We start from the raw sequence: 23217 nt of genomic DNA, 5'->3' as shown, positions 1-23217 counted from the left end.
GCAACAGTGCTGTTTCATTGTGTGGCATTGCTCTTTATTGCCAGGCCAGTGTTTATCTGCTATTGGCACTACTGAGTAGAGGCCCACTGATACTGTAATGCTTCTTGCGGACTTCACTTTGAGAATACTTCTAGGGGTTGATCTGCTTTCCATGACAGAAAACGTGCAACTGCATACCCAGTGTTCCATTTTTTTCTAGCTCTTGCTGTCAGGAGGAGGGGCACCCCCAGTGGCCTGGGAGCAGCTCCTTTCTTCGTTGTGTATACGAACATGGAGTTCCGGCACTGTGCCCCTGGTATATAATGTGGGTCATTGGGAGTGGGCTTGTACTTTTTTCTACACTGTTGAAATAACTTTACAAACTTTAACTAATTAACTGAAATCTTCTGAGGCGCACCCTGACATGCTTTTAAGAATTAGCTAGTATTGTACTGCCCTCTTTCCACCATGAAATCCTCCTCCTTCACAATGTGGCGCTACACTTTGTGGTGCTCTATAGCTCTTTGAATCACCGCATGTATGCAGTATGGGTGCCTGGACTCAGGGTAGGGCTCAAAGCTTGTATCCTGCTGCAGCCAGCTTGATAGTCTTCCCATGGGTCATCTCCAGCACTTGGAGGCATGAGCTCCAAATAAGGGTTGCTCGTCATAATGACTGACTATCTGAGTGTGACAGTAGGTAGGTTCCTGAGGCGATGGTGACTGATATGGTAACTGTGGTGGGGGACCATATGGGTGAGGTGTATGTGATGGGTTGTGCAGAGGGTTTTGTGGCACAGGGGTGGTTAGGAGTTCTTTGCCCTTCTAAGACCTGGAAAGCTATCTAGCTCCTCTGTTATCCACTCCTCAAAAGGTAACTTTCTCTTCCTCGCTAGGAGTGTCTGTGGTGCTTATAACCTCCCAACGAGTTGTGACTGAAGCAGGGATTTACCCTGTGGATCGGTAAATGTAAATCTTGAACAGTCTAATATCAGGGACCTTGGGTAACCTGATGACTGGAGATACCTCGCTCAATTAGGATCTATTCAGTGCCTGTGAAGGAGGTGTAGATTTCAGCTATGAAGAGGACTGGTACTTCCCTCAAGGCCAACTCAGTGCTGCCTTGAATCGAGGCTTGGTATCTTTTGTAGGAAAGTGCCCCTTTCTGACATGGTCAACACCACTTTTTTCCTGGTATTTAATGAAATTTTGACAGAAAGTGCACTGGGTTCCCGCTAACCAGGTCCCCAGTGCCAGTTCTCTTTCCCTAAAACTGTGAAATTGTTCCCCAACTGGCAATACCTTTGACTCCCCCTGTAAGTTCCTAGTAAATGGTACCCCTAGTAACTAGGGCATGAGCACCAAAGAGGACCCCCAAGGGCTGAGGAATGAATTGTGCCACCCTCAAGGCCCCCCTCACCTAGCACATACAGATTACCATTGCAGGCTGAGTGTCTTGGTGCAGTTAAAAGTGCAAACACAACATGGCACACAGCCTGTATGCCATGTCCCCTAACACTGCATGCGATATATGCAAGTCATCCCTCTAGCAGGCCCTACAGCCCTATGGCAGGGTGCATTATATTACATGTGAAGACATATCTGCACGAGCAGCTATCCCCCTGCTATGTCTTTTTTCATTTTTAGACATAGTGAGTGAATATGGAAGCTATTTTAAGTGTATATGTTGGACACTGGTCACTACGAGTACCCCATCTACATGATCGTTTCACTGAAAATGGGAATGGGTTTTATCAAGCATCTCACATTAATAAGTCGTCACTGAAGCCTGTGATGGATTTATTAATACATGCACCCTGCGGGCACCTAAGAGGTGCCCCCTGAAAACCTACCAACTACCTGTGTGTGGAGTGACTAGTTTGAGCCAGCCAGCCACCACCAGACACGAGTCTGACCCCCAAGGGTGAGAGCATTTGCTCTTGGGTGGTCAGAAACAAAGCCTGCTCTGGGAGAGGTGCTTGCACTCCCCACCCAACAGGATGAACTGTGAATCTGCATTACAAGGCAGGAAGCTTCAAAGAAACCCACAGCCCCTGGCATGCAGATCTCACTTCACTCAAAGGAGAGTTGCCACCCCCTCTGCCCCAGGGCCCACTTGGCACGTGGACAGGTGGGAATTTAGTATTCAGGGAGGTGTGTACACCCCTCAGGTCAGTCCCACCATTAAGGTGCATTGCCTGATGTGAATACAAATTTTAGAAATTTGCCATCTTGGTGTTGTTGGACGTAGGAATTACGGGACTAAGTTATGGCCACTTCCCGTGGGAAGTGTCCATATAGGGGGTGTAGGTACCCCAGAAGTAAGTAGCCCATTGGCTACTATGCTACACTCCCTGAAACACCCCTAAATGCAGTACTTAGGGGGGGCTCTGGCACAAGGAAGGCAGATTCCTGCTGACCTATGAAGAAGGACACTGAAGAGCCGCAAAAGCAAAGGAAGAAGCACCTGACCTGGACCCAGCCCTGCTGGTCTGTCTGCTGCTCCCGCTGAATTGCGCCACAGTCGACTCGCCCTGCAGCTGCTGTGCCTCCGAAGCCTGGGAGGTCTGTCTGCCTTTAACAAAGACCCAGGAACTCCTGTGGAACAGCACAGGGACTCAGGGCCGCCAAACACCCGACACCTGAAAGCACCACTGCACCCGTGCCTTCACAGCCAGAGTTCAAGTGGACCAACGGTGCCAACTTGGTTCCTCAGCCCTCCAGAGACGAAGTCCACGTTGGTCTACTTTGGATCCTCAGATGTTGCTTGCAGCCTCTGCGTGCAAGCCTCTTCAACCGCAAGTGCTCCAGTGGAGAAATCCTGATGCCTTAAGACACCTCTGCACCTGTTGCCTTTGGCCCCTGGAGAAGAGGACCTGAGGTGTCCCCACGTCCCTTGACACCCAAAGATTGTAACCCACTTGTTGGTTTTTCCCAGCTGGATCCCCATTCCCCACCTGCAGCATCTTTTCGACAGGACCGATCCTCACCGTCTGACATTGGGCGACCAATGCCATACTACACCTCTGCACTCAGCTGCCCCCGTGCCGCCAGTTGTGTCCTTTTGGTGTGGTCCTGACCCTTGTCCAATACTCCTCTTTAGTACAGGAGATTAGTCCTGTAATTCACTGTACTGTACCTGTTTGCCATCTTTGTTTTTCCTCCATAGGATAACATTGCAGGTTCCAAAAATTGCACTAAGTGTCGACTTTTCAAAACTGTAAAGATTTTTCTTGCAAAACGTATTTACCTGAACAAATTGATTCTGGTGCCACAAAATATACAATATATTGGTAAGGGAATCCCTGGATTCTCTGCACAATATATTTAATTTTGATATATCATATAAAGAGCCAGCTTTCTACACCCATGCCACTGACATTAATATAGATAAGACCACACTGAGTTCCCAGGGAAGGGACAGTTTCCTTATTAGATGGAACAGTTTTTCAGACTTTCTGAAAAACGTTTTAACATAGCTATCATGAAAACAGAAATCCGGTCTGGGGATGTCTTACAGGAAGTGATCCAGTGCTTAATTTGAGCCAGCGTTGGCCGATGGAGACAGCCAGCACTTATTGTTGGGGACCGGCACTTTTTTCCACATCAGACATTGCCCGAGAGGATGACAGGGAAAAGCCCACAAACTGTAAAGATGGAGAAAGAGAATGGAAAAACCAACAAAAAGAAAGAAATTAGGGACTTGCTGAAGTGAGATAAAGGGACCGGGAGTGTCTGGCAGTGGATTCAAGAGGCACGAGGTTCATTCAGCCTTGATATTTGGCAAGCCAGCATTTAATTTTAACACCTGTGGCTTCTGAGCAGTGCTCCAGGACACCAGCACTGTTCTTTTCACAAATTATGGACTGCTGTGATTATAGTAAAATGTACCCTTATGAAGGAAAACTGCAATTTTGACTGGGCCAGGTGTAAGAGGTGAGGGGTGATGACAGTCTCCTGTCGTAAGGTTGGATTATGGTCATCATTACTAAACTAATATGCAGAGCTTCTTCCACTTCACTGCATAGCACGTTCTTGCTAAAGAGCGTTGGCCTCCTTTTGAATCTCCATACGAACAGGTGGGGGATTTATGTGCTGGTGCTGAACGCCGTCAGGAGCTGTGTGCACAATTCAATCATCCTATATTGGAACGCTGAGTTGGTGAGTAGATTCTGTTTGTGAGGTCAGATAACCCTCTGAAAGAGGTCTGGGTACCACCACTGAATCAGCCACATTGGTGGGAATCTTCAACTGAGTTTGGCACAACCTGAAGCACACTGCTGAAAGGAGTGGAGTTAGTGGAAAGGCATGGAGAAATCTCTTCTAGCAGCCACATCAACAGGCATTCTCCACGGAATTTGATTCTGTAACCCTGGATGCAAAGTATCAAAACATTTTTTGAGCTGCCACGCACAGATCCAAAGAAGGGGTTCACCACTGTGTTAGGCTGATTTGGGGAGCGCGACTGAGCACCTGTGAGGGTATCCGAGTGGGCGTACGGTCCCTGCAGAGTTACTCAACGAGCCAGGTCTTCAGCTCTTGCAGAACTCAAGAAGTGAGAAAGAGGCTCTAATGTGCTGGGGGAGGTTGATCCATGGTTTCCCTCGAGATCTCATGGTGTGTACAGCATACAGCTTCTCCTGAATGAAGTATAGCCAGTTAAACCACCGAAAAACAATACAGATGGAGTGTATTCAGAGATATACACAGTGTCTGGTCACTCATGTCCCTAGGAGAGGAAAGGGTGCACACCAGAAGAAAAATGTCCGCATCATACAATGTCTAGCCTTTAGAATCCCCCAAACCAGCTTATACAGGAAGAAAATAAGCAGTAATAACAGAGTCAGTGCCACATCCTGGGCTGGCAGAGAATGAATTACCGGCTGGGGAGATGGCGCCCTGCTCTGCTTCCGATGCTGCTTTTGGAACATCCAATTCAGTCTTTTCCAAGGGTTTCACATCACTCCCTGTTGTCTGAGAAGAAGTCCCTGGTTCCAGTTCACGTTTCCTCTCATAGCCTCTCTGATAATCCTATAAAACAAACAAGAAATAGGATTTTTTTCAGCATGCAAATGCTTCAACTCACATGGTGAGATGCTTACGATGTAAAATATTCTTGGTCATAACTAATTATTTTTGTTAAAGCACTAATCAACAAGGCCTTTTTTGCATAGCGTTTATTGAGACAATCACATTAGCTTTATCAGAGTGACTGATACTAATTTGATCAACCTTATAAGGATGAAGGGCCAAGTCAAAGGCTAAGTCATTCCTGTTCGGGTTTGAACTGGTGACCTGCAGTGCTGTAGACAAAGCTCAGTAAAATGAGCCCACAAAGATACCACAAGAAAACCTATTCTGACTGGCCATGAGACAGTGATCGTCATTGTCAACAGTAGGCATGGGCCAAATGTTCATTACACCAGCCTAATCCTGTATGATTTCCAACATTTCGCATCATGCTTGTTATATGAAACTGCTGAAGTTCATATACCGCCCCCTACTCACCACCTCAACGCCTCCCTCACTCAAGGCATCTTCCTAGAAGCTCTCAAGGCAGGCCAGATGCTCTCAATTCTGAATAAACCTACATAATACTCTGATGACGTAGCTACCAGACTGTAACTCACCTGCCAGTCATCAGCAAGGTGATTAAGCCTATGATTAATTGTAAGATCACATCAGTGTTAAACAGCTCCTTCGTAACTACCATCTGGCTTTAGATCACGCTGCAGCACGGCAACCACTGCCTTACACATTGCAGACACAGTCAAACATCCAATCGTCATCCAGACCCCTTGAATCTCGAATGGGATTCACTCGTAATGCCCCTCACTGGTTCTCCCGTTATCTTTCCCATCGACACCAGTGAGTTCACATAGGGATCTTTTGGGACCTGGAGGTGATTATCACCTGTGGAGTCCCAGGGTTCCATCCTGCTGCCTGTCATCTTCAGCCTCTGCATGGAGCTCCCCTCACAGAAAACAGCATCAAGTTTCACCATTAAATGGATGATGCGCAACTCCCCTGAAAGTCGCATCAAGGACTGCCTGCACATAACCCAGACCTGGATGTCCAGTTCCTACCTGAAGCTCAACCCAACTAAGACAAAATTACTATTATTTGTCAAGAAAAACAAACAAGAAATAGTACAAACCCATCTCAGTTACATTAAGCCTCATGGCTTTGAACCCCTGGTTTTTACTGAATGCCAAGTCACTTGGATTCAACTTGAGACCCAAGAAACAGATTGCCAAAAAAATTAGGATGGTCTGGTACCCACTCACTACTACAGGAAGTTGAATTGTTTCTTACAGAAAGCATCTTTAGGACTTTTGTGCAAGCCCTCCTACTCTTGCATGTGGATGGTGGTAATATCTTGCTAAATGGCCTCCCAGAATCTGTACTGGCATCCCCTAGGGCATTTTAAATGCTCTAACAAGTCTCATCCAGGCCTATAAGAAATCTGATCATATAACCCCCATCCTGATGAAACTCCATTGGCTCCTGTTGCCAGCCCGCACCATCTTCAAAACCAGTTTCATTATTTACAAAGCTATCATCACCAGCACAACCACTTATCTTGGGACTCCCACAGTGAAAATACCATCAGACTGTGTAAAAAATAAAAAAAATAAGGCAACTCCGCTTCAATATAGGAACGAGTTGAAGACATCTCTTTAAAGGATACTAACTCACCATGATGTATTAATCCAATATCCAGCTACCTCTTCTGTCACCCTTTGACTGTATGCTTCACCATGACCCTAACAGCACTCTGCTGTCATGTTGGCTAGGTTTGAGCTATACACTTATATACATACATACTGTAGGAAGTTGGCTCTGTATGTACTATTTCAAAGTAAGAAATAGCATGCACAGAGTCCAAGGGTTCCCCTTATAGGTAAGATAGTGGCAAAAAGAGATAATTCTAATGCTCTATTTTGTGGTAGTGTGGTCGAGCAGTAGGCTTATCAGAGGGTAGTGTTAAGCATTTGTTGTACACACACAGGCAATAAATGAGGAACACACACACTCAGAGACAATTCCAGGCCAATAGGTTTTCATATAGAAAAATATATTTTCTTACTTTATTTTAAGAACCACAGGTTCAAGATTTACAAACAATACTTTAAATGAATTAGCAAAATAGCATATACAGTTTTCACACAAATGGCAAAAAGCTATTATAAAACTGGACACAGTGAATTTTCAACAGTTCCTGGGGGAGGTAAGTATAGATTAGTTTTGCAGGAAAGTAAACCACTTACAGGGTTCAAAGTTGGGTCCAAGGTAGCCTACCGTTGGGGGTTCCGGGCAACCCCAAAGTTACCACACCAGCAGCTCAGGGCTGGTCAGGTGCAGAGGTCAAAGTGGTGCCCAAAACGCATAGGCTTCAATGGAGAAGGGGGTGCCCCGGTTCCAGTCTGCCAGCAGGTAAGTACCCACGTCTTGGAGGGCAGACCAGGGGGGTTTTGTAGGGCACGGGGGGACACACAAGTCAGCACAAAAAGTACACCCTCAGCAGCACGGGGGCGGCCGGGTGCAGAGTGCAAACAGGCATCAGGTTTTCAATGGAGTTCAATGGGAGACCCAGGGGTCTCTTCAACGAAGCAGGCAGGCCAGGTGTGGGGGCTCTTTGGGGTAGCCACCACCTGGGCAAGGGAGAGGGACACCCGGGGGTCGCTCCTGCACTGGAGGTCTGATCCTTCAGGTCCTGGGGGCTGCGGGTGCAGTGTCTTTACCAGGCGTTGGGTTCTTAGAAGCAGGCAGTCTTGGTCAGGGGGAGCTTCTGGATTCCCTCTGCAGGCGTCGCTGGGGGGTGGGGGGGTCAACTCTGGCTACTCACAAGGTCGCAGTCGCCGGGGAGTCCTCCCTGTAGTGTTGTTTCTCCACAGGTCGAGCCGGGGGCATCGGGTGCAGAGTGCAAAGTCTCACGCTTCCGGCAGGAAACGTGGAGTCCTTTTAAAGTTGTTTCTTTGTTGCAAAGTTGTTTCTTCTTTGGAGCAGAGTCGCTGCTCTCGAGAGGTCTTGGTCCTTTTAGATGCAGGGTAGTCCTCTGAGGCTTCGGAGGTCGCTGGACCCTGGGGGATGTATCACTGGTGCAGTTTTTCTTGAAGTGGGGAGACAGGCCGGTAGGGCTGGGGCCAAAGCAGTTGGTATCTCCGTCTTCTCTGCAGGGCTTTCAGGTCAGCAGTCCTTCTTCGTCTTCAGGTTTCAAGAATCTATCTTGCTAGGTTCTGGGAGCCCCTAAATACTCAATTTAGGGGTGTGTTTAGGTCTGGGGGGTTAGTAGCCAACGGCTACTAGCCCTGAGGGTGGCTACACCCTCTTTGTGCCTCCTCCCTTAGGAGAGGGGGGCACCTCCCTAATCCTATTGGGGGAATCCTCCATCTGCAAGATGGAGGATTTCTAAAAAGTCACAGTCACCTCAGCTCAGGACACCTTAGGGGTTGTCCTGACTGGCCAGTGACTCCTCCTTGTTTTCCTCCGGCCTTGCCGCCAAAAGTGAGGCCGTGGCCGGAGGGGGCGGGCATCTCCACTAGCTGGAGTGCCCTGGGGTGCCGTAACAAAGGGAGTGAGCCTTTGAGGCTCACCGCCAGGTGTTACAGTTCCTGCAAGGGGGAGGTGATAAGCATCTCCACCCAGTACAGGCTTTGTTACTAGCCACAGAGTGACAAAGGCACTCTCCCCATGTGGTCAGCAACATGTCTGGTGTGTGGCAGGCTGGCAAAACTAGTCAGCCCACACTGGAAGTCGGTATGTTTTCAGGGTGCATCTCTAAGATGCCCTCTGGGGTGTATTTCACAATAAAATGTACACTGGCATCAGTGTGCATTTATTGTGCTGAGAAGTTTGATATCAAACTTCCCAGTTTTCAGTGTAGGCATTATGGTGCTCCCCAGTTTTCAGTGTAGGCATTATGGTGCTGTGGAGTTCGTGTTTGACAGACTTCCCAGACCATATACTCTTATGGCTACCCTGCACTTACAATGTCTAAGGTTTTGCTTAGACACTGTAGTGGCACAGTGCTCTTGCACTGGTGCCCTCACCTATGGTATAGTGCACCCTGCCTTAGGGCTGTAAGGCCTGCTAGAGGGGTGACTTACCTATGCCATAGGCAGTGTGAGGTTGGCATGGCACTCTGAGGGGAGTGCCAGTCGACTTAGTCATTTTCTCCCCACCAGCACACACAAGCTGGCAAGCAGTGTGTCTGTGCTGAGTGAGGGGTCCCCAGGGTGGCATAAGACACCCTGCAGCCCTTAGAGACCTTTCCTGGCATCAGGGCCCTTGGTACCAGGGGTACCAGTTACAAGGGACGTACCTGGGTGCCAGGGTGTGCCAATTGTGAAGACAAAGGTACAGGTTAGGGAAAGAACACTGGTGCTGGGGCCTGGTTAGCAGGCCTCAGCACACTTTCAAATCATAACTTGGTATCAGCAAAGGCAAAGAAATCAGGGGGTAACCATGCCAAGGAGGCATTTCCTTACACATACTAAGAGATATGCCGGAGGACAACTTTCACCCAAACGAGAGTCATCCTGGGACCAGAGTGCATGCTTGACCAGTGCATGCTTGACCAGTTTATGAACCAAAGTTCAAAGACGGGTGTGCCATACAAGATCAGTTTCCAAAGGTACTAACATTCAAGGGCTGGCGAGATACCTTGGGGGCTTCAAAGGTTCCATAAATCATTTTGTCAATAGTAACAACATTTGAAGGATGGTGAAATACCTCAAGGGCTATACGTACCTCCGTGGAGATATGTGGTCAAAGGTACCAACATTCTATTGCTGGTAAGATACTGCAGGGGTTCATGTGCTCCCCGAGTTCTGTGGTCAAACAAGCTACCGACAAAGGCAGGAGAGATGCCTCACGGGGTCAACAATGTCACTGTTCGAAAGCTGGCAAAATATCTCAGAGTGCTGATGCATCATCAGAGATCTGTACTCAAAGATACTAACAAGTCAAAGGTAGACGAGATACTTCGCAACCCTGAAGGACTGTGGTCAAAGACACGAACACTCAGACGCCCAACGAGGTCAAATGTAACACACGTTACTTACAGAGCTTAAAAACTGCATGTCCAGCAGTAGACAGATCATATGTGCAAAAAACACACACTCTTTTTTAGGTCTGGTTTAACAGGGCAATATATCATACCTTATCTGATCACCAGAAAAAGAACTTTAAGAAACAGTATGGAGGGAAGGACTTAAGCTCCACCCACATGTTAATCTTCCTCTCTATAAGCTTTTGTTTGGGCAGGCGGTGTGAAAAGGACTACTTGTATTACACTTTTTTCATTGAGGCAAGCTTATCCTCAGTACAGTAGTTTTGAGTTGGTTACTGTGTCAGGCATGTTGTCGGAAAGTGCCTCTTTTAACATGGTCACCCTCCGCCCCCTAAACAATTTTTGCCTGTTATCTGGCACAATTTGAACTGAAAGTGCACTGGGTCACTGCTAAACATGTCCCCAGTGCCAGATCTCTTCCATTAAAACTGCACAGACGTTTTTCCCAATTGGCAAACATTTAGCTACCACTATAATTCCCCAATAAATGGTACCCCTGGTACCTAGGTCATGCAGTACTAAAGGAAAGCCCCTGAGGGCTGCAGCATGAACTGTGCTACCCTCAGGGACCCCTCACTAAGTGCACACACTGCTGCTTTTGCAGGCTGCGTGTCTTGGTGAAGAACAAAATAAAGAAACACAACATGGCACACAGCCTGTGTGCCCTGTCCCCTTACACTGCATGCAATATATGTAAGTAACCCCTCTGGCAGGCCTTCCAGCCCTAAAGGCAGGGTGCCTTATATTATATGTGAGGGCCTACCTGCATGAGCAGATATGCCCCTGCTATGCTTTAGTCGATTCTCAGACACAGTAAGTTAACAGTGAAGCCATTTTAAGTGCATGTGCTGGACACTGGTTTTTACAAGTTCCCCAGCTACATGATGGCTTCACTGGCAATAGGGATGCTTGGTATCAAACATCTCATATGTTTCCAGTGATGGATTTATTAATGCATGCACCCAGAGAGAACCTTACAGGTAACCCATGAAAACCTACGAACTGCTGGTGGGCTCACTGACTAGTTATAGCCAGCCTGCCGCCAACAGTCAAAGTTCTGACCCACAAGAATGAAAGCCTTTGCTCTCCAGAGGTCACTGGAGGTCAGAAACAAAACCTGCTCTGGCAGGAGTGTTAACACACCTCTCCCAAAAGGATGACCCACAAACCTGCTTCCCAAGGCAGGGGAGCAGCAAAGAGGCCCACCACCTCTGGTATGCAGATCTGGTCTTCCTCAGAGGAAGATGCAACCCCTCCCCGCCAAGGCCCATCTGGCACCTGGACAGGCGGGAAAATTGGCTATGAGGAGGCATGTTGTATTTTCAGGCTGGACACACCCCCAGGGTCACCAGCCTGAAATGGCTGTATACTGCTTTTCCATCTGTAATGTTGTGCATATATTTAATTGTATGTCTATACGCCTGATGTCTGCCTTGTGGGAAAGCTTATGCTGAATACAGTAGGCCTGAGTAGGCTATGGTGACAAACCAATAATGAAGGGAATAAATAGGCTCAGCTGGTCCTTTGGGTAACATTCTGTCCAATGTCATAGGTCTGATCTATTTACTATTAAACGTTACGACAAAGGTAACAACCATTACTTATTTATATGCAAGAGCCAACAGCCGTTTAAGGCTGGATTGTTGTGGCACGGTGTAAAAGCCTGTATCCATTTGTTTTGTCACATGGAATATCACAGATGGCCACATTAGGCAATTTATGTGAAGCTAGTTACCCTCTATGACAAACTATGGAGGTAGAAGGTTTGCCGGGTTAACTAGCCCTTTTTTGGACATAATTGTAGTTTTATGCATAGTATTTAGCTGTGTGTGGGTTAAAGAACCTTTTATGTCGTGCCTAACAGCTTTAACTGTCTTTCAGACTTTTCACTAAATCACTAAAAATGCATACGTACACAAACATACGTAGAGGGACCCTGTGTCATCCCTCTTCAGCCACTGGTCTATTCAAGTGTCTTTCACATACATCTTCCACCCAAATCAACATATAGCACTTCCTCTATTAAGAGGTATAGTGTTGGCTGCGTCGCCAGCTTCGTGCAATAAATACAAAACACATCATAAACAAAACATACCTACATGCACGGACGGGCTTTTGCTCAACCACCTTCATACATTTGTTGAAATGCTATTCACATTTTGCTACTGCTCGCGAGAGCATACAGCTTGGGACAGTGAGTCAACACACTTCAACCAGCCACTTTGAGACACTACATTTTTCACCCGACCACATGTGAAAATCCTCCTAAAAAGAAGTGCACTTACGTGCTCAAGCTTATTTGTCAAAACTTGAATTTCCCTATGCTTTTCCCCATTTGTTTATAAAAATTTTATATTCAGTAATCCTTGCATGCTTTCACTATGCACCTGATTTAGATATTGGTGGACGGGTTACTCTGTCACAACGGTGACAGAGATCCCACCAGCCCAAATCTAAACACCACAGGATATAACAGGATTTAGATTTCCGTGGATGGGATATCCGTCACCGTCCTGCCGGAGTAACTTGTCCGTCAATATCTAAATCATTCCACTTTGTCTTTCAGGTATAGTTATGAATCATATTTATAAACGATGGGCATTAAAACTACAAAGGGTGTCTAGATCTGTTCTGTGAGCCCACTTCCTAGAAAGCACTAGTACTGTTCTGTTAAAATTATTTGTAATGGTTCCGTTTTTTTTTTTTAAATAAACATTATTATTGCAAGTGAATGTCTGCCACTTTAGGCAGTATGTTTACTGTTTTTTCCTCTTATTTTTCTGACATATGTTTGCAATAACGAAAATATTACCAGGCCTACTGGCTTAACCAGTGCTTGTTTTATTTTGTTTCTTTGTATTTTACATTTGTAGTGTGCGCCAGCCTGTACAGCCACTGTTCCCAAACAGGGTGGACGTCTGAGGATGACATTTGCTATAGTTTATCTCTACTTCAATATGGCCACTGTATTAAGAAGCAACATGACAGCCATCTTGCATCGCTGTAATAACACAGCCCAACACTATCCAGAGACGGCTACCCAATAAAAGCATACACCACCCTCTAAAGTTTATACAGTGAATATCAGCGGGACGATAAATGGGTGCATGAGAGCAAGTATGAGTGACATAGTCCAAATAAATTTGATACCGAGTCTAAACTCAATAGTGACTGAAGAGGCACTTTTAGTCATAGGCCTGACCTAATAGTGTTGCCAATTCTATGTCAGGACCAGAGGCAAGGATTATGCTTTGCCTTTCTCCGCTTTATTGAATAGCAGCCGATCACAAAAACATCAAACGTCAAAAACTACTATTCCCATGAAACCTTGGGAATCGAAGTATAAGAAAAAACATGCAATTGGAATTAGGTAAGTAACATGTCCAATCAGATAATAGTAGTCCAGAATATAGTCCAACGTCTGTTTCTCCCCTTCCTCTTTCTTCGCTGCTCGCAGCCGAGATATGTTCGCTCTCTACTGTACTAACTTATTTACCTCTACTTAGTGTTTATTTTCTTGGTGTTTATTTGTACAGGTTTATGTATATTTTTTATGTTGTTGTATTTCGCATAGTTGGCATGCTGCTTTTTTCAGCCGCGGGAATGATGCTGCTCCTTTGTGGCTTTACCTGGACGAGGTGCAGCTCCTGCAGAGTTCTGAGGCCACTACGTATCGCACAGAACACTCGAGCTGCGGTAAACGTGCTGAAGTAGACGCGCAGCTTAAGTTTTCCCTCACATCAAGAGCGAAGCTGCACATCAGTTTCAGTGGAGCCTCTGATGACTGGAGAGTTATGTCCCAGTTCTTCTTTGGGGTCCATAGCTGTAATATGTATTTGCTTGACGCCCATTTGAATACACGCAGCCTGTACTACTCTTCTGGGCGCTGAACGAAATCTGTAATTTTGGGCATAATATTGCTCCTAAGCAGCAATCCCATAATAACAACTTTGAATGCACCAGGGGTGAAGTGTCCCAGGCTGAGACCCTCTTTCAATTTGGCTTCGCCCACTTAAGATCATTTAGGCAGCCACCCAGCCTCCATCTCATTAAACAAGGGTTTACCCAGATATGTTTATAATTCATAGTTTTTTCCCCACCTTTTCGCCTATACTACCATTTTTAGTGGTTTTGTTGCCCTGATTGCTTCTCATTCTTACTAAAATAATGGAGATCAGTGAGGAGGAACTCTACGAGGCACTGGTCCTCTTGAGGACAGGGTTTCGCAACAGATCGCACGTGACTGCGCCAAGCTTTCAGCTTCTACCCTAACTCCCTCAGCACCTCCTTTACCTCCAAATGATTCTGAACCTTCATCTATTGGCGCAACTCTGGCAAAGCACTGTTGCAAAGCAATGTTTCGTGTTGATCGCAACGTTTTGGGCCATGTCAAACATTCTCTTTTAACCCAACTGCGACCCTCTCTTTCCCTAGATCCCTCAGGTCTTCTAGATGTTCAATCTCCCCACTCCCCGTCGCATTAGTACACTGATTCTTCTGGTGATCCAGATGATGCCAATCCATCTAGGCCTTGTCTCCCTTCTTATCAACCTCCTCCTCAGAGCTCTGCACCAGAAATTTCTGATATGCTGGATCCTGATAAAATTGTTCATCCTCGTTTTTCCGAATGGGCCCAGTCTCGGGAATTATGTATCGGAGCGGATCTGAAAACTGTTGGAGAAGGAATCCTGTAATTGCCTCAGAGCTGAGTCTCCCAGTCCTTCTTTATGAAATAAGGTTGCCCTAACTCCTGAATCGGATCCCAGAATGTCCACATTCCTAAAAAAAGTTTATTAAACCTTTGGGTGCCAGAGACGCAATGGTTACGTCTGGTGGCGCAGTGCTGGAGCACCACGGAAGTACCCATTACATCCTGGCACCAGCCCATGAGGGGAGCGCTAAATTTATTTTAGGCCATTTCTGCCCGCCTTCGGGGGAAGATCGGCCTATTTTAATTAGGCTGATCTGCCCCCAAGTGGCGCCGAAACCACTAGGCACCAGGGATTGTTTTTTCTAGTTCTTTTTTTTTTTTTTTTTTTACAGATGGGGAGCGACCCCTTAGGCAAGGGTTGCTCCCCTGGGGTGCAAGTTTAGCCATTTCTGCCCACCTTGGAGGTAGATCAGCCTATTTTTCTAGACACCAGGGATTTTATGGGCGCGAATTTCACGCAAGGGGTGCAACCCCTAAGGCAAGGTTCGCTCCCCTAGGGGGAGTATATTTATTGTAGGCCGAGCTGCCTCCCCACTTAGGCACCAGGAGCTGGTGTGTGTGTTTTGTTTGTGGGGGTGGGGCAGCCCCTTGGCAAGGGTCGCTCGCCCCATGGGGGCCCATTACTGTTGGCCATTTCTGCCCCCCTTGGGGCAGATCAGCCTATTTTTGTAAGACCCATCTGCCCCCAAGGGGGGCAGAAAGCCCCCAGACACCAGGGAAGACTGTTTTTTCAAAAAAATAGGGTGGGGGTATCGCCATACCCCCACCCCAAATAAATGGGGATAAAGTTGTTCTGCCCACCGGTGGGCAGATGGGGGCAGTTACCCCAATCCACTCCCTGAGGGGGCAGAAAGCCTGCTAGGGAATAAAAAATAAATAAATAGTGGGGCGGTGGCTTCCAAGCCGTATGGGCCTGGTTAGGCCCCCACCCCAACTGAAGGGGGTAACAGTCTTTCAGGTCTCCCCCTGCACACTAAAAGATCTTATCCAAGGCATGCAAGAGGACATTTGATTATTCTGGGTTTTGGTTTTACATTTGGGCCTTGAGAGTTTGTCTAACTCTCAAAATCGTCCCACTTGGAATGGTGAAGGCTGAACTTTTTGGACTTTGGGACACTGCCATGTAGGAAAATCTACAAGACCTAGACACATCTGAAAACTAAACATCTGGGTGAGTCCAGGGTGGTGTGCTTCACTTGCACCCAGTGTAGGAAAGTAGCATCTTGCCTGGCATGTTACCCCCATATTTCACTGTATATATATTGTTTTAGTGTATGTGTCACTGGGACCCTGCCAGCCAGGACCCCAGTGCTCATAAGTGTGCCCTGTATGCGTTCCCTGTGTGATGATTAACTGTCTCACTGAGGCTCTGCTAACCAGAACCTCAGTGGTTATACTCTCTCTGCTTTACAAATTGTCACTAACAGGCTAGTGACCAATTTTACCAATTCACATTGGCATACTGGAACACCCTTATAATTCCCTAGTATATGGTACTGAGGTACCCAGGGTATTGGGGTTCCAGGAGATCCCTATGAGCTGCAGTATTTCTTTTGCCACCCATAGGGAGCTCTGACAATTCTTACACAGGCCTGCCAGTGCAGCCTGAGGGAAATAACATCCACGTTATTTCACAGCCGTTTACCACTGCACTTAAGTAACTTAGAAGTCACCTATATGTCTAACCTTCACCTGGTGAAGGTTGGGTGCAAAGTTACTTAGTGTGTGGGCACCCTGGCACTAGCCAAGGTGCCCCCACATCGTTCAGGGCAAATTCCCCGGACTTTGTGAGTGCGGGGACACCATTTCACGCGTGCACTATACATAGGTCACTACCTATGTATAGCGTCACAATGGTAACTCCGAACATGGCCATGTAATATGTCTAAGATCATGGAATTGTCACCCCAATGCCATTTTGGCATTGGGGAGACAATTCCATGATCCCCCGAGTCTCTAGCACAGACCCGGGTACTGCCAAACTACCTTTCCTGGGGTTTCACTGCAGCTGCTGCCAACCCCTCAGACAGGTTTCTGCCCTCCAAGGGTCCAGCCAGGCCTGGCCCAGGAAGGCAGAACAAAGGACTTCCTCAGAGAGAGGGTGTTACACCCTCTCCCTTTGGAAAAAGGTGTCAGGGCTGGGGAGGAGTAGCCTCCCCCAGCCTCTGGAAATGCTTTGATGGGCACAGATGGTGCCCATCTCTGCATAAGCCAGTCTACACCGGTTCAGGGATCCCCCAGCCCTGCTCTGGCGCGAAACTGGACAAAGGAAAGGAGAGTGACCACTCCCCTGACCTGCACCTCCCAGGGGAGGTGCCCTGAGCTCCTCCAGCGTGCCCCAGACCTCTGCCATCTTGGATTCAGAGGTGTGCTGGCACACTGGACTGCTCTGAGTGGCCAGGGCCAGCAGGTGACGTCAGAGACTCCTTCTGATAGGCTCTTACCTGTGTTACTAGCCTATCCTCCTTCCTAGGTAGTGAAACCTCCTTTTCTGGCTATTTAGGGTCTCTGCTTTGGGGAATTCTTCAGATACCGAATGCCCGAGCTCACCAGAGTTCCTCTGCATCTCTCTCTTCACCTTCTGCCAAAGGATCGATCGCTGACTGCTCAGGACGCCTGCAAAACCGCAACAAAGTAGCAAAGATGACTACTGCAACCTTGTATCGCTTCATCCTGCTGGCTTTCTCGCCTGTTTCCTGGTGGTGCATGCTCTGGGGGTAGCCTGCTTCCTTCTTGCACCAGGAGCTCTGAAGAAATCTCCTGTGGGTCGACGGAATCTTCCCCCTGCAACCGCAGGCAACAAAAGACTGCATCACCGGTCCTCTGGGTCCCCTCTCAGCACAACGAGCGTGGTCCCTGGAACTCAGCAACTCTGTCCAAGTGACTCCCACAGTCCAGTGACTCTTCAGTCCAAGTTTGGTGGAGGTAAGTCCTTGCCTGACCACGCTAGACTGCATTGCTGTGTACTGCGTGAGTTGCAGCTGCTCCGGCTCCTGTGCACTCTTTCAGGGTTTCCTTCGTGCACAGCCAAGCCTGGGTCCCGACACTCAAACCTGCAGTGCACAACCTTCTGAGTTGTCCTCCGGCGTCGTAGGACTCCCTTTTCTGACTTCGGGTGGACTCCGGTTCACTCCTCTTCCAAGTGCCTGTTCCGGTACTTCTGCGGGTGCTGCCTGCTTCTGTGAGGGCTCCCTGACTTGCGGGGTGCCCCCTCTGTCTCCTCATCCAAGTGGCGACATCCTGGTCCCTCCTGGGACACAGCAGCATCCAAAAACCCTAACCGCAACCCTTGCAGCTAGCAAGGCTTGTTTGTGTTCTTTCTGCGTGGGAACACCTCTGCAAGCTTCTTCACGACGTGGGACATCCATCCTCCAAAGGGGACGTTTCTAGCCCTCTTCGTCTTGCAGAATCCACAGCTTCTACCATCCGGTGGCAGCTTCTTTGCAACCTCAGCTGGCATTTCCTGGGCATCTGCCCACTCTCGACACTGTCACGACTCTTGGACTTGGTCCCCTTGTTTCACAGGTACTCAGGTCCGGAAATCCACTGTTGTTGCTTTGCTGGAGTTGGTCTTCCTTGCAGAAACGCCCTATCACGACTTCTGTGCTCTCTGGGGGTTATAGGTGCACTTTACACCTACTTTTCAGGGTCTTGGGGTGGGCTATTTTTCTAACCCTCACTGTTTTCTTACAGTCCCAGCGGCCCTCTACAAGCTCACATAGGTTTGGGGTCCATTCGTGGTTCGCATTCCACTTTTGGAGTATATGGTTTGTGTTGCCCCTAAACCTATGTGCTCCTATTGCAATCTACTATAACTTTACATTGCTTGCATTACTTCCTTTTGCTATTACTGCATATTTTTGGTATTGTGTACATATATCTTGTGTATATTTGGCATCCTCATACTGAGGGTACTCACTGAGATACTTTTGGCATATTGCCATAAAAATAAAGTACCTTTATTTTTAGTAATTCTGTGTATTGTGTTTTCTTATGATATTGTGCATATGACACCAGTGGTATAGTAGGAGCTTTGCATGTCTCCTAGTTCAGCCTAAGCTGCTCTGCTATAGCTACCTTCTATCAGCCTAAGCTGCTAGAAACACCTCTTCTACACTAATAAGGGATAACTGGACCTGGTACATAGTGTAAGTACCCCTTGGTACCCACTACAAGCCAGGCCAGCCTCCTACACCCTGCACCATTTTCTTACCCACAATGCCCTGCAAACCTCCAACTTTACTTGAAATGACACATTTTCCCCACATTTTTGTGATGGAACCTTCCAGAATCTGCAGGAATCCACAAAAATTCCTACCACCCAGCATTGTCGCATCTACACCAATAAAACTTCCGCCCCACTTGTCAGCCTAAAAACGTTTTTTTCCCAAACTGCCCTTTAGGACTTGCTTTGTTTCCCCCTCAATTTCAACATGTTTTTGGCTCTTCCCTGTCACAGGCACTTGGACCACCTACAAAAGTGAGGTATCATTTTTATCAGGACACCAAGGGGAATGTTGGGTGGTAGGAAATTTGTGCCAGTGCAGTGGTCCCACACATAAATGTGAGGAAAATGTGATATTTATTTTAGCTAAATTTGAGGTTTGCTGATGATTCTGGGTAAGAAAACATTGGGGGATCCATGCAAGTCACACCTGTCTGGACTCCCTCTGGTGTCTAGTTTTGATTTGAGAAATGTCTGGGTTTGGTAGGTTTCCCTAGATGGCTGCTGAGCCCAGGACTAAAAACGCAGGTGCCCCCAGCAAAAACAGGTAGCTTTGTATTTGATAATTTTGATGTGTCCACGTAGTGTTTTGGGGCATTTCAGGTCGCTGGCACTAGGCCTACCCACACAAGTGAGGTACCATTTTTATCAGCAGATGTGGGGGAATGCTGAGTAGAAGGAAGTCTGTGGCTCCCCTCAGATTCCAGAACTTTGCAGCACCGAAATGTGAGGAAAAAATTTTTTTTTTGCCAAATTTTAAGGTTTGCTAATGTTTCTGGGTTCTCCTAGGTGTCTATTTTTCAGAAATGTCCAGGTTTGCTAGGTTTTGCTTAGTGCCAGATGAGCTAGAGGCCAAAATCCACAGCTAGGCACTCTGCAAAAAACATGTCAGTTATCAATTTAAAAATGTGTTGTGTCCATGTTTCGTTTTGGGGCATTTCCTGTTGCGGGCACTAGACCTACCAACACAAGTGAGGTATCATTTTATTAAGAGACTTGTGGGAATGCTGGGTGAAGGAAATGTGTGGCTCCTCAGATTCTACAACTTTCGATCACTGAAATGTGAGGAAAAAGTGGTTTTGTGGCCAAATTTTGAGGATTGCAAAGGATTCTGGGTAACAGAACCTGGTAACAAGTCACCCCATTCTGAATTCCCCTAGCTGTCTAGTTAAAAAAAATATATAGGTTTGCTAGGTTTCCCTAGGTACCGTCTAAGTTAGAGGCCAAAATCCACAGCTAGGCACTTTGCAAAAATCAAGTCTGATTTCAATGTGAAAATGTGATTTGTCCATGTTGCTTTTTCTGTCGCGGGCACTAGGCCTACCCACAGTGAGGTTTTTTATTTTTATTAGGAGACTTGGGGGCACACAGAATATAAGAACAAGTGTTATTGCCCCTTGTCTTTCTGTACATTTTTTCCTTCCAAATAAAAAGGCGTCTATATGAGAAATGCCCTGTAATTCACATGCTAGTAGGGGCACCCTGGAATTCAGAGATGTGCAAATAAGGATAAGTTACTTACCTGTAAATCCTAGTTCTCTTTCAGGGGTATACTCATCAAAGTCATAAACATTGAATATTCCCGCCCTTGTGCGGAGACCCCGGAGCATATATAAAATACACACATATAAAGTATGAAATATGCACGAAAAATATATATAGCATTTTTAGTAGACAAATGTTCATACTAAACTCATATATACAGGTGTAAAGCAGCAATGCAGACTATAATCATAAACAGGCTAAAATGCTTTATTTCTATGGAGTTTTTTTTTTTTTAAATTGTTCTCAAAATTACAATAAGAGAAAAATATCTACCAAAACCACACCACTGAGCCTAGGGAAATCAGCAGTAGTAATCATCAGAGAAAAAGATAAAAAACTACATTGAAAAACACTAGAGCATTCTTAGCCAATAGGCTGCATGCAGGTTAACACAGGAGAACCATAAAAACTTTGGCACCGTGCCTTTAAGACCCTGAGCACCTCCAGTATCCCATCATGCCTCAGGGGTGAATGAGAGGTGACAGTTGGTTCACAGTTAGGTCAGTACTTTTTTACGGTGACAATCTGTGTAGCCGATTCGAAAGATAGTCTGTCCTGCACTTCTAGGAGACGTGCGTCCGGGGAGGAGGGTGGGTTGTTTATGACTTTGATGAGGATACCCCTGGAAGAGAACTAGGATTTACAGGTAAGTAACTTATCCTTCTCTTCCAGGGGATCCTCATCAATAGTCAAACATTGAATAGATTAGCAAGCCCATCCCTTGACTCTGCAGACTGTCCAATAGAAGTGCAGGAATAGATATGTATCATGCAAACAAATTTCTCAGAGAGGCTTGCCCGACTTGGGCGTCTGCTCTTGCATCTGAGTCCAAACAGTAATGTCTAGTAAATGTATGAAAACAAGTTACTTACCTGTAACTACAGTTATCCAGTATTGGTATCTTTCATAAATTCACATGCTTGAATCATCCCCGTCATCGAAGTGGGAGTCCCACGGTACATAAAATAGCAATAAATAATAAATAATTTTTTTTTGCCATAGGCTATAATGGAGCTAGAGCTTGCTCATATAGCCCATCCATGTCCTTTTGTGAAAGGACCCAAACCTGCCTGCTGTCCAATCAGGCACCAGCACCCTCTAGAACCTTCTCCAGAGAAGCTCTCTTCCTCAGATTTTCCAGCACGAGAGTGAAAAATTAAAACCTGAGAGGAAATGCGAGCATCAAAGGGGAGGCGGGTGGGTCGCATGTAAATTTATGAAAGATACCAATACTGGATAACTGTAGTTACAGGTAAGTAACTTGTTTTCTTATCCAGTATTGGATCTTTCATAAATTCACATGCTTGAATCTGAATAGACAGCAGTATGGTTGATAAACATTGTATCCAGCGTGGGTGGAGGGTGCGAGCATGAAGACCCTCTATCTCAAATATAAATAATAATAATCATAATAATAATAACAATCATAGAAAACTCATACATTTCTGACCGTGAGTTACGAAGGAATACAGATACTTTAAGTACGTGTATACACATTCATAAGTACATACATACACTTTACATATTCACATGGAAGCATAATAGAAACATGGTTATTTGCATCTCAAACCATATGACTATAATTAAGGAAAGGTCTCACCTTAATGAAAGAGATGGCGTAGCACAGCTTGTCCTACTAGAAAGTCTGTTCTTTGAGATGACTCCAAACAATAGTGCTGCGTAAAGGAGTGCGTAGTTTTCCATGTCGCAGCCTGGCAAATTTTATCAAGGGCAATACCTTGAAACAAAGCAGCCGATGTGGAGACTGCTCTTGTAGAGTGGGCTCTCGGGCGCCTAGTCAAGGGTTTTCCTGTCTTGGTGTGACAAAATTGGATTGTTGAAGAAATCCATCGGGCTATAGTGGCCTTGGTTACTCCTGTTCACTGACGTCCCAGAGAATAAGATACTAGGAGTTGGTCAGATTTCCTGATGTGCTTGGTACTTTGCAGGTAAAATTTTAGGCATCGTTTAATGTCCAAAGAATAGAGAGTTCTCTCTGCTATCGTAGTAGGGTTTGGAAAAAAGGTTCGTAGAATAACGGGCTCATTGAGGTGGAACGAAGATGGAACCTTGGGAATATATTTGGGATTGGTTCGGAGCATAACGAAATAAAAAAGGTTCTTTGGTAGTGAACGCCTGTATATCACTGACTCTTCTGGTAGAGATGAGAGCGAGCAAGGTTGATACTTTCCAGGTGATGTACTTGAGTTCAGCTCTATGGATGGGTTCAAAAGGGGCTTTCATGAGTTGGGAGAGAACAATATTAAGGTGCCACTCTGGCGGAGGTAAGCGTACCGGAGGAAAGGTGCGGAACAGCCCTTTCATAAACTGTTTGATTACCCTGGTTGAACCAATAGACGGCATGTTAGCCGATCGTCTGTAAGAGGCTATAGCTGCTAGGTGAATCTTGACTGATGCATAGGAAAGACCAGCTTTGGAAAGGGAGAGCAGGTAAGGAAGAATTTGCTCAGGATTGATTTGAAATGGGTGAAAATTGTTCTGAGAACACCAAACACAGAACCTCTTCCATTTTAATTTGTATGTCTTGTTCGTGCTCTCTGCTCGTGCTTTAGATAATATGAGCCTACATTCTTGGTCGATGTTCATATCTTGGAACTCTCTGAACTCAGGAGCCAAGCATGCAAGTGCAGTGAAGTTGGGTCGGGATGTAAGATGAGCCCCT

The 23217-nt window shown here is 46.4% G+C and overlaps 1 protein-coding gene across 3 annotated transcripts in view; it reads right to left on the bottom strand.

Annotated features, from left to right (window-relative positions):
- Positions 1–23217, bottom strand: part of CIZ1 (CDKN1A interacting zinc finger protein 1) — a 579230-nt gene that overhangs the window by 451907 nt on the left and 104106 nt on the right. For all 3 annotated transcript variants that reach the window (XM_069236987.1, XM_069236989.1, XM_069236988.1), the window contains exon 5: positions 4859–5009. In XM_069236987.1, coding sequence (XP_069093088.1) covers positions 4859–5009 — 151 coding nt within the window. The remainder of the gene's footprint in view (positions 1–4858; positions 5010–23217) is intronic.

The sequence above is a fragment of the Pleurodeles waltl genome, chromosome 6 (assembly GCF_031143425.1).
Source record: "Pleurodeles waltl isolate 20211129_DDA chromosome 6, aPleWal1.hap1.20221129, whole genome shotgun sequence".
NCBI classification, from domain to species: domain Eukaryota; kingdom Metazoa; phylum Chordata; class Amphibia; order Caudata; family Salamandridae; genus Pleurodeles; species Pleurodeles waltl.
Note: the sequence above shows the minus strand (reverse complement) of the source record. Positions and strands in the feature narration are given on the sequence as shown.